This window comes from Trichosurus vulpecula, chromosome 1 (genome assembly GCF_011100635.1).
Source record: "Trichosurus vulpecula isolate mTriVul1 chromosome 1, mTriVul1.pri, whole genome shotgun sequence".
Lineage (NCBI taxonomy): Eukaryota > Metazoa > Chordata > Mammalia > Diprotodontia > Phalangeridae > Trichosurus > Trichosurus vulpecula.
This window is the reverse complement of record NC_050573.1, coordinates 46,018,626-46,031,061: the sequence shown is the minus strand read 5'-3', so window position 1 is coordinate 46,031,061 and position 12,436 is coordinate 46,018,626. Positions and strand designations below refer to the sequence as shown.

Here is a 12,436-nt window from a genome sequence, read left to right as displayed (position 1 = left end):
TTGTGCTATATCAGTGTAATGGGTTACAATGATACCAAAGCAATTAGAAATATGAGGAATTCAGAGAAATGTGAGATAATTTGTATGAATGAGTGCCAATGTATATAGTAAAGTAAGTAGGGAGAAAAGTCTGTGCTACAGAAATATATTTTTTCAAGATTGGGGGGAAGAGTCCAGATGTGTAATGTCAATAGGAAGGGGGGGTGGTGTAGAATAAACATTTATATAGCACTTACTATGTGCCAGGGATTGTTTTAAGTGGTTTTTAAAAATACTATCTCATTTGACACTTACAACAGGTAGGTGTTGATATTATCCCAATTTTACAGTTGAGGAAACTGAAACAAACTGAGATTAAATGACTTGACCAGGGTCATAAAGCTAGTAAGTGTCAGAATCCATATTTGAAGTCAGGTCTTCCTGATTCCAGACCTAGGCCACTCTGCACTGTAGCACCTAGCTGCCTCACAAAGAATTCCCGATATGGAAACTTTTTTACCAGTGCATATCAGCAACTCGTACGTAACCCATAGAGTTAGAGAGCTGATCAGGGAACCGGGAAATGAATTTACTTGTTCAGGGTCACACAGTTAATGTGTCAGAGGCAGGAATTATATACCCAGGGCTTCTTAACTTTGAGGCTGGCTGGCTTTCTACTATGCTCTGCTGCCTCTTCCAAAATGACCGTAATAATGTAAATGAAAACAACACCAAAAAGCATGCACACTGTGATTAAATGTCATGACCATTTTCTGACTTGGACAAGAGATGATAAAACACATTTCCTTCCTCTTGATACAGAGCAGGAGGACCCCAGCTGCTGGACTTGGCTTATACTTATTAGTCCTATCCCTGTGTCAGCTGTTTTTATTTAACTGTTTTTTTCTGTTATAAAATAGGGTTAAAGGGGTTGAGGGGATGGTTTAAATCTGGAAATGACTATGGTGCAAAACCAAGAGATATCAGAAAAGCTTAATCTTAAAAAAAATGTCATTGCTCTTGTGTACCCCCAACTGGAAATCACATACCATGATGACAAGCAGGGCTGGGGCCACAAAGGCCCATATGGCTCCATTCCCCAAGGACAACCAGCAACTGCAAGAAGAGAACAGAGAAGTTACTCTCTAGCCCTGGGCTGCAAATTGGAGAACAAGGTCATTCAATTAGTGGCATAGTTAATTAGCAAGCCAGTGGAAGTTCTCTTGCATGGATGTTCAATTTTGCAACCAGAGACATTGCAGAATTGATAGCACCCTTGTCTTCCTTTCTGGAGACCGTCAAAGCCTAAAGAATGATAAGAGGGAGGCCCCTGACTGTACAACCTGCTCAAGGTGGATATGGGGGGAGGGAGGGGAGTTGAGGGGGTACAGTTTGCTTGTGAGGCAAGAGAAGTGGGAAGAGGGAACTGACTCAGAGCCTTTCATTACTAGAAGCCACAAGCAGGCAAAAATGAGGATGATGAAATCTATAGCCAGCTGTTCATTTACAGAATATTTTCAAAAAATATTGTTCACTAATGTGTTTTGTATGACTACACATGAATAACTTATATCAAATTGTTTGCCTTCTCAATGAGGAGGGGAGGGGAGAAAAGAAGACAATGTGGCATTCAAAATTTGAAAAAAAAAGAATGTTAAAATTGTTTTTACATGTAATAGGGAAAAAATTAAACTAAAAAAAGAAAGACAGCAACAAAAATATTGCTCATTTATTCATTCAAAAAATATACTGAACAGCCCTTACCAATGAGGGTCTGTGCTGGACATCTCTGTCCATCCTATACACACACACACACACACACACACACACACACACACGCATACACGCATACACGCACACATTATTTGTGCGATTCAGAGCTTAAAAAATTCCACAATGAAGCAGGATTATCCCTCAGGTGTGATTAGGTTTTTTTGTACTAAATCCCATATTCATCATGCTTCTTTATTTGACTTTGAAAACCTTATTCCCAGGACAGTTTTAGGGCCAGGCATTGTAGGTATTGGAGAGGCTCATCAGAAACCTTAGGAACAATGATTCACAGGAATCTCAGGGTATGACCCCAGGTCACTGCAAGTGGACTCTTTTAAATTTTTTTTAATTTAGAAAAGAATATGATAGGGGAAAGTGTTATCCTTCTGATACTTACTAGCTACCTGCCCTTGGGCAATTCAGGTCACCTCTCTAAACCTCTCTTGCCTTATCTAGAAAATGAGACTAATCAGACCTACACTGGAGAGGCAGTATTGTACTAAAGAAATCTAAACTTCCTGTCAGAAAGACTTAGGGTTCGAGGCCTGGTTCTGACCCATGCAGGCTATAAATCCCAGCATAGGACACTCAACCTCTCAGTGCCCCAAACAACTCTCTAAAATATCAAGGTTCAGGAGAGTTGTTGATCTGCATTCGTGGATGGACACATACATACATACACACACACACACACACACACACACACACACACACACACACACACACACACACTGGAAGTTCCCTATATCAACAACATCACAGATCTAGACCAAAAACCAAGAACAAAAAAGCCCTGAACTACCTACCTCAACAGGTCTCTTTAAACTCTTCATAACCTGGCCCTTCCTACCTTTCCAGTGTTCTGACACTTGATTCTCCACCATACACTCTATGATCCAGCTACGATAGCATGCTTGCAGTTCCTTGAAAATAATAATATTCCATCTCAAGTCTTTGAACTGGATGCCTTCCATGCTAAGAAAGTTCTGTTCCCTCAACTCTGCCACCACCCACCTGCCCTTAGAAATTACCTTCCATTTAGTCTCTCCACTATTTCTCTCTCTCTCACTCTCTCTCTCTCTCTCTCTCTCTCTCTCTCTCTCTCTCTCTCTCTCTATTTGCTTTCTCCTTTTCCTCTCTCCTCTTTCTCTTTTTCTCTCTCCTCTGTCTCTTTCACTCTTCTCTCCATAGTGTGGGCAACAAGATGGCAGACTAGACATTTCCTCCAATCCCCCAAACCTTTCAAATCTCTCTAAAACTGAAATTATGTGCCAAAGGTAAAGCAATTTCAGCTATTTGGTCTTGGATGCTTAGAATCCAAAAAGTTAAAAACTAAAACAAAGAAACAGAAGCTGACTCTCACTGACCTGAGCTCACACTCTTTATCACTCTCTCTATATACATATATGTATAATGTGTGTGTATATGTATACATATACATGCCATATATGTGTATTCATATATATGTATATCTGTGTATATATGCAGATATATGCATATGTAGATAGATGGATAGATAGATAGATAAATGGATGGATGAATAGATAGATAGATAGATAGATAGATGGATGGATAGATAGGTAGATATTTCCTTTACTTAGTTATTTACATGTTATCTCTCCCTTAGAATGTGAGTTCTTTGAGAGCAGTGACTATGGTTTTGGCTTTCTTTGTATCTTCGATACTTAACACATAGTAAGGTTGGCACATACAGTAAGCACTTAATACATGCTTATTGATTTTTTCACTGAAGCCTTAAGATGCTGCATATGTATTGTTGATTTCATCACTTGTGGCATAAGTCCTTTGTCCTGGGGGTTCTTTCTCTATCTATCCAACTAAGTCTGTTGCTTCCCAAGAAAATACTCTGCAAGAGTCATTGAGAAGATTACTTCTTAACCCTGAGCTGGGGTCACACCCTGGAAGGTTGTTATTGCTGCTGCTGCTGTGTTTTGTTTTCTGAAAGAAAGTCCATGGTGAACTAGAGAGAGTGGCGTCCTAAGAAACCTGGGTTTGAATTCTGCCTCTCACTTTGGGCAAGTCACTTAAAGTCTTTGAGTCTCAGCTTCCTCACTGTCAAGTGTGATATATACCTCAAAAGTCCATTATGAAGCTTAAATGGAATAATGCATCCACCCCCCCAAAAAGCATGCAAGTATATATGTATATGTGTGTGTATATATATATATATATATATATATATATATACACACACATATATATTATTTCTATACCTATGAGATGCCCAAATAGGGATTTCCAAAGTCCACACTCACTCAGGATTGCTAAGCATCTGGAAGTAGGTTTTAACCTCCCCAAGACTCCCAAGTACCTCCCCCAAACATATACATCTAAAAGAAGACAATGAATAAGAAATAGAATGTCTGAAATCAACTCCCTCAGCTTCTAGGAGAGGGGCCAGGACAGAGGAGCACAGAATCTATAGTACCATGTTTTCAATCGGTCTATCAATGAAAAGTTATTCACATAGACAGGTATAGACGCACTGAAATCACTAAAAGGAGTTTTCATTTGCATGGGTACTGAGCTTTTCAACATAGCCAGGAAAAAATAGAGTTGGGAGAAGTGGCTTCTGGAGCTAAAAAGGGCCCTGGCTACCATCAGGCCCAACCCAACAATTTATGACATCCATATAGCAAAGTGTGCAAGGAGTAAATAGAAAGGAAGGATTCTGGCTAGGAGGCAACGGGACTGACTGTTCTAAGGATTTAATGCTGGTATCAAGAGACATTAGAGGCAGCATCGGCATGGTAGATAGAGAGTTAGCCTTAGAGCCAGGAAGACCCAGCTTCAAGCCCTGTCTCAGATATATACTGAGTGTGCAACCCCAAAGAAATCGCTTAACCTCTCAGAGCCCCAGGCAATTAAGACTCTAAATTGAGGGAATATGCATTTATAGAACATCTTTCAGGTCCTGGTCTAGACACTTAACAAATATTACCTCATTCAATTCTCACAACAATCCCTGGGAGGTAGGTGTTGTTATTATTCCATTTTATAGTTGAAGAAACTGAAGTCAATGGAAGTTAAGTGACTTGCCCAGGGTCACATAGCTAGTGAGTGTCTGAGGCCGCATGGGAACTCAGGTCTTCCTGATTCTAAGCCGAATGCTCTAACCACTGTGCCACACAACTGCCTAGTTGAGTAAGGTTTTAATTGGTTGAATGTATTTCCTTGACATTATTTCCTTTTACCTAGGAAATCAGAAATCCATACGTATGTATCTATGTGTCCCTGTGGTGGGGGAAGGAGAAGAGAGAGGGAGGAAGAAAGAAGAGAGACAGAGAAAGAAAGGGAGAGAGAGAGACACAGACAGAGATAGACAGAGAGACAGAGAGAGAGAAAGACAGAGACAGAGAGAGAGACAGAGAGAGAGAGAGAGACAGAGACAGAGAGAGAGACAGAGAGAGAGAGAGAGACAGAGAGAGAGCTAGAGAGAGAGAGGGACAGAGGAGAGAAAGAGAAAGAAAGGGAGAGAGAGAGACACAGACAGAGATAGACAGAGAGACAGAGAGAGAGAGACAGAGAGAGAGAGAGCTAGAGAGAGAGAGGGACAGAGGAGAGACAGAGAAAGAAAGGGAGAGAGAGACACACAGACAGAGATAGACAGAGAGACAGAGAGAGAGACAGAGAGAGAGAGAGAGAGAGACAGAGAGAGAGACAGAGAGACAGAGACAGAGACAGAGAGTGTGTCTAAGACTAGGGCAGGAATGGACTAATCACCAGTGAGTGTACTGAAGCCAACTCACACCTACTCAAGAGAGTTTATTGTTAAATTTTCAGTGTGAACATTTACACCTCAAAAACCAACAGTGTTATTAAACAAATTTATTGTTTTATTGTTTAGACTTAAGAAAGTAATGGAGAAAATATTAACAAAGATTAAACTTTTAAAAGTATGACATCCTTTTTTTGGAGAGCTGGTTGTTAAACATTTACCAGCATACCCCTGCCCACCCTGTAGTTAGACAACATCTAGAGTTTTATACTCAGTTCCAGATGCCATATTTTAGGAAGGATGCTGGTAAGATGGAAGTGTTTATTGAATTGAACTGAGTATCTAGAGCAGGGGTGGGGAAACTGTGGCTTCAAGGCCACAAGTGACCCTCTAGGTCCTCAACTACAGTCATTAGACTAAATTGGTTCTGTGAAGTTTGGATTCAGTCAAAGGGCCATACTTGAGGATGTAGAGGGCCACATGTGGCCTCAAGGCCCCAGGTTCCCCATCTCTGATCTACAGCAATGGTCTTCAAAAGGAAGACCATGGATGGCTTGAGTCCAAGGGATGGATGATTAACCAATCAGAGGATATGAAGATGGGTTACAACATACCTTAGACTCTGCCATAGTCAATTGTGAACTCTTCTCAAACACAACTCAACTTCAACAACATGCTCTCACTCTGCCCTCTCACAGCTGGTCCTAAATGGTCCAACAAGCTTCAGCTGCTCAGGGCAGTTATAATAGAAGCTCACTCAGAAACTCAGCATCCATACAAGCAAATTTCCATACCCAATCCCCAACTTCATGTCCTGTCCCCTAGATTACCACAGTATGTGCTCTGCTCAGGGCAGCGGACAATGAGTATTATTCCCCAACACATTTACATCTGCCTCATTTTTTTCAGTGGGAGAGAGAAAGAACAAGATAAACACATAAGATGGGTAGGGATCATATTGTATTTTCACTTAAACCCGTCCATCTTCTGAATTTCCTTAATTCCATCCACTCACTGTAGCACAATTCTTCTAGGCTCTCAGGTTCTTAACCTTCTCCTTTATCCTGGACTTCTTATTCAACTACAGTTGCTCTCTTCAATACTCCCAAATTACCAAATCTGACGGCCTTTTCTCACTCCTCATCCTTCTTGACCTCTGTACTAACCTTGACATCGCTGACCACCTTTTCATGTGGATACTTACTGCCTCCCCTCTGATTTTCATGACACTCCTCTTTGCTGGTTCTCTTCTTACCCATCTGATCACTCCTCAGTTTCATCTTCTCTGGCTCATTAACCCACCTCACAGCCCTAACTGCAGGTATTCCCCCCCCCCCCACCAAGGCTCTATCTTAAGCCAACTCCTCTTCCGCTTTTACACTCCCTCACTTGGTGGTTTTATCTGCTCCCATGGTTTAATTATAACTTCCATGCAGATGACTCCTAAAGCTTTACATCCAGCCCTCATGTCCCATATAATAAACCTACCTCTTGGATATTTGGATATTTGGAAGTCTATGACCCATAAGCATCTCAAACTCTACTGTTTAAAGCAGAACTCAGTCAAAAATTCATCAACAAGTAGTTATTTGTCACTTACTGACTGCCAGGCATTGTGCTAAGCAAAGAGGGTAGCAAGAAAGGCAGAAAATACCCATTATTTTTCCTCTAAACCAACCCCCTTTCAGATCTTTCTTCTTTTTTGCTGTGTACACCATCCTTCTAGTCTCCCAGGAATTCAACTTTCACTCCGAATTCTTCCTTGGCTAATAAAGCCGATCAGTTGCTAAATCTTGCCATTTCTGTCTCAATAACATCTCTCACATCATTTCCTTCTCTATATTCATACAGTTACCCTTGAGCTCAGGTCCAGGGCATTACCTCTCCCAGACTAATGCAGTAGCTTTTTAATTGCTCTCCCTGCCTAATCCATCCCCTGCACAGCTGCCAGCTGTCTCTGTCTGTCTGCCTATTTCTATAACTACCTCTGCATCTATCAGTCTGTCTCTTTGTCTCTGTCCCCCTCCCTCCTTCTCTCCCTCTTCTCCTTCTTTGTCTCTCTCCTTCTCTCTCTGTTTCAATTTCTCTCACTGTTTCTCTGTCTCCTTCTCTCTCTGTTTCTCTCTCTCTGCCTCTCTCTCTCTCTCTCTCTCTCTCTCTCTCTCTCTCTCTCTCTCTCTCTCTCTCCCCGCCCCATCTATCTACTTCTTTGTCTATTTGAATGGCTATCATACTATCACATGGATAAAGGGCTGTACTTATTTTGTTTTCCCCAGAGGGTGACAGGCAAGTTACAACAACAACAAAAGATTTTGATTCTTGATAGAGAAAAACTTTCCAACTATTAGAGTTGTCCAAAAGTGAAACAGCACCTTAGAAAGTAGTGAGGTGACAATCCCAAGAGGTCTTCAAATCAGGCTCAGAAGACCCTACATGGGGATAGGCTGCAACTAGAATTTTTGCTCCAGTATAAGGCAGATGAGGGTTCCTTTAAGGTCCCCTCTTGGATTCTTTGTTGGCCTAGCCTTCCTTCAAGGCCCCTGTGCTTCATGAAATCCTGAGGACTCATCTTTCTCTTTACAGAATCAGCTCATGTACCTCTCTTGTATCAACAGGCCACTCTTTCCTGAAAACTCTGATTTTAAAACATGAAGATTAAATTTTAAGGACTAATTATAATGAAATGGGGTCAGAGCAAATGTATTCCAAACTTCATCCTAGGCTAACCTCCAGGGCACTGCCGCTCTTTCCTAATGAGTCATTACAGGGCAAGGATAGAATAATATGCCTATTCCTAATGTATATACTTGTTCATGTTTACACTGATCCCACATCTCTCATTCCTAGAAATTATTTAACCTGCTTGCAGATGTCTCACTGAGGTGAGAGCTTTCCGAATGCTCCTTATTGGTGAGGGGAACTGATATCACTGAAGACACAAGCCAGAGTTTAAAAAAACAAACCAATAAAAAAAACAATTTGTTGATTTCATTATTTGAAACTCCCTATTAAAAGTCCTCCTCTGAAGGCCCATCATGATGTAGAATTGACCCCAGGTTCTCTTGTGATACCTGAGTAGCCAGCTATTGCTAGAAAAACCCTGCCCCCAGCCCCTAATCGCAAACTCCAGTGTGCATATAAAAGAACAGGCTGAGTTCCTGCCTTTTGGTCAGTTCCCTGGGCCCCTAAGATATTCCCATGGAATGTAAGCTAATTACCAGGAAAGCCTAACGATCTTCCTTTAACTAACTGAGTTGGCTTGGAGACAACTTTATCTCTTGTCTCAACAAAACCCAGCTGGACCATCTGTCCCGGTCTGCCTATGGCCTTGAAGGATGAAAGCCTCAGCCCCAGATATTCCTTTCCTTATGTGATTGCTCCTAGCTCTTATCTCATGCTCCCGTGGGATGTATGGCAAATTGGACGAAGAGATCCTGGGTTGTAATTCAGTCAACACTTAAGTCAGCTATCTGATATATTGTATTTACAATCTATTTAGGAGGTTCCTTTTTTTATGTATCATGGTCATCAAAGTAAAGTTAACAAAGGCTTACTGAGCCTGCTAAAAATAACATGTAAGTTTCAAGAGATAACTAACATCTGTACTTAGATTTTTGTATAAATACTGCTTCTTCACTGGCATCAGGAGCTGTTTTGATTTGGGAGACTCTATTTCCCCGAACGGTCGCCGGCTAATAAACTTCTCCATTCAAAACTTATACTCTGTGGCGTGTCTCACTCGCTTCTGGTATAACACTCTAAGGCAAAATCAATGGAGAATAGTAGATTCTATCAAATTAGAAATCCAGTTCAGTTCAATTCAGTTCAATATACTTCTGTTAGAAGCAGCTTTGGAATCATGAATTGAAAACATTGGACTCAGGAAGACTTGAGTTCAAATCCAACCATGGAAACATAATAGCTAAGTGACCCTGAGAAAGTCATAACTTCTCAGTGATTCCCAGGAAATTTTCCAAGGCAAGTTATTAAGATGGTGTCCATGAGCTAAGATATAGATAGATAGAGAGATAGAAATATATATACACATATACGTATGTATGTGTACACAAGAATATACACATATGTATGTATATAAACCTAGACACACCCACATGTATGTGTGCATGTATACATACATGTTTATATATATATATGATAACTATATTTATATTCTTACATATTTAATTTCATACATTTAAAAAGATACATTAAAAAACTTAAAAATTATTCTGAAGAAGGGTAGAATCATTGTCAAAAGAGTCCAGGACAACAAAAAAGGTTGAAAATCCCCGAGGACATAACCATCAATCAATGAGATCTTATGAAGTACCTTATCTTATGAAGTCGTTGTGCTAGGCACTGGAGATAAGAATACAAAGGATGAAGCAAGCCCTACCCTCCAGGAGGCTGTATTTAAACAAGAGAGACAAATATATCATTATCTTATAAAGGGACCAAATATAAATAAATACAAAATAATATAATACAGCATGGCTTGGGAAGGAGAGTATTAACACTCGGAGGGAATGTTTCATGTGTCATTTTAAGGTCAAATTTGAAGGAAAAAAGAGATTCTTTGAGAACATTCTAGGTTTTGGGAATGGCCATGTATACGACCCAGAGACCAGGGGATGAAGTGCCAATTGTAAAGAACAAAGAGAAGGCCAGTTTTCTTGAATGACTAAGTCTGGGAAATATCCAGTGAGACCAGAAAGATAGGGTGGGACTAGGTGGGTGAAGGACTTTATAAAGGCTCAATAGAAGTGTCTGTATTTTATCCTAGAGGCATTAGGAAACCACTGGACTCTACTGAGTAGGGGAGTCACACGGTCAGATCTTTGTGGTGAATAAACTGGAGTGGGAAGGTGTTTGCGACAGGGAGTCCAATTGGAGGCTCTTACAATTATCTTTCATCTTCTAAAAGTTGAGTCACAGTAATTAACAGCTGCTTGTTATCCCTCTCAGCATACAAAAAGGTTCAAAAGGCTGTGTTTGGACTCACAATTTATTCTTTAATGTATAATTTACTTAGATTTTTAACAGATTCATTTTAAATAATAGACACTATCCCTAATTTTTCTTTCTTTTTTTTTCAGTATGGGGTAAGAAAATATATCGTATCAAACATTCCAGGTCGATTGCTACTGCTCAGGAGGGAAAAATCATTTTTATTAATATGCAACCTGCTGGTTTTATGTTCTTTGTTTTACAATGAGAGTATAGAGCCTCAAGCTATAGCCACAGAAAATAAAAATATCTTTAAAGAAAAGTTTGGCAAACCTGTACCTAATTTTGGCTCTTACTGACAAAGGCCCCTAGTAATGAACTAATTCTCCCTAGTTTGACTCATCCAATTCAAGCTATAATCACTTATTACTAGAAGACTCTGGTTAGTTTCCAGCTTCATATTTTCATTACTATACATCATGGTGATTACTAATGAAGACAGAGTGGAGTATCACATACATAAAATGCATGTTATGTATGACATAATGGAGCATGTACATATACAGTATGTGACAATTCCCATCTCGGGCACTTGCAAGCAAGTTAAGCTTCTATGACCTAAAGTATCTGGGATAGCTCTGCATATTAGTATACAAGAAACGCTGGTCAGATTCATTTTTTTCTCAAAATATCATCTCCTTTGATGATCAGGACCTGAACTAAGGTGGTAGCTATGTGAGCAGAGAATAGCGTTTGGAATGTGAGAGATGTATGTGCCAGGCAAGTCCATCCACCACCACCACCACCACTTTGACCACCATCTCCCCTCAGACCCTGATGGAGACATTCCAGGACCCTGAACCAAAGAGTATTGGGAACAGCAACATTTCCAGCCCAAGGCTCGTAACCCCTGTTAAAATATATATTGTCTTCCTCCATTAGATTGTAAGCTCCTTGGAGGCAGGGACTATCTTTATTTTTCTTTTTTGTATCCTCAGAACTTAGTATGGTGCCTATGAAGCTAAAGAAGAAGTACCCTAAGGACCATAAAACCTCTCTATCCCTCTCCTCCCTTTAGAATTTGAGCCCTTTGCTACTGTCTTGATTTTCTATTTATGTCCCCAGAACTTGGCACAGTGATTTGCACATAGTAGGTGCTTAATAAATATTACATTCATTCAGTTTATTTCATTTCATTCATTCATGTAGGAAAAGGAACAAGATTTATCGACTTATTAGCTATATGGGATGAGACACAAAGAGTCAAGGATAAGGTCAAGGCCACAAAGCAGAGTGGTTGGAAATATGGCACCAACTTTGACAGTAACAGAGAAATTTGGAAGAGAGGTAGAGATAATGATGTCAGTTTTGGATAGGGTGAGTCTGAGATGTCTCCATGGCATTCAGGTTGAAATGTGCAATGAACAGTTGGTAATGTGGGACAGAAGGTCAGAGAAGAGACTGGGGATGGATATATAGATCTTTGAGTTATCTATCTTAAACCCATGGGAGTTCACAAGGTGACAAGAAAGAAAGTACAGTTATCCCTTCCACATCACAGGGGTTAGGAGCACAGAGCCTCTGCTATTTAGAAAATCCACATAAAAATTTGTGGTCTTCCCTTTGTGCTGGAGAAGTCTGAATTATGATGGTATTACAAGATAAAACATGTTGAGATTATATAACACTATATGCCTATTTTATGCATTTCTGAGTTTCTAAATTTTTTCTGTGTCATCTACTGGCCTTCTCATGTTGTTTATGGCTTCTGCAAAACTCCCCCAAAATCCCAATTTAATTTCTTATGCACACCAATGATGTATCAAAACCATGATGAGGAAAGTTGTGATGTGGAAGGAATAACTGTATAAAAAGAAATGTGGAGGGGAGAGGGGAGAATATAGAAGGGTAGGAGAGGACAAAAGAGAGGAGGGGAAGAGAGGGGAGGAGAGAAGAGGAGAGGAGAGGAGAAGAGAGGAGAGGGGAGGGCAGGGGAGG

General features: G+C 40.3%; 1 protein-coding gene across 1 annotated transcript in view; it reads right to left on the bottom strand.

Moving 5' to 3' along the window:
- ADGRD1 (adhesion G protein-coupled receptor D1) overlaps positions 1–12,436 on the bottom strand; it is a 477,959-nt gene that overhangs the window by 70,658 nt on the left and 394,865 nt on the right. The window contains exon 20 of the mRNA XM_036742325.1: positions 1,029–1,095. Within this exon, the coding sequence (XP_036598220.1) occupies positions 1,029–1,095 (67 nt within the window). The remainder of the gene's footprint in view (positions 1–1,028; positions 1,096–12,436) is intronic.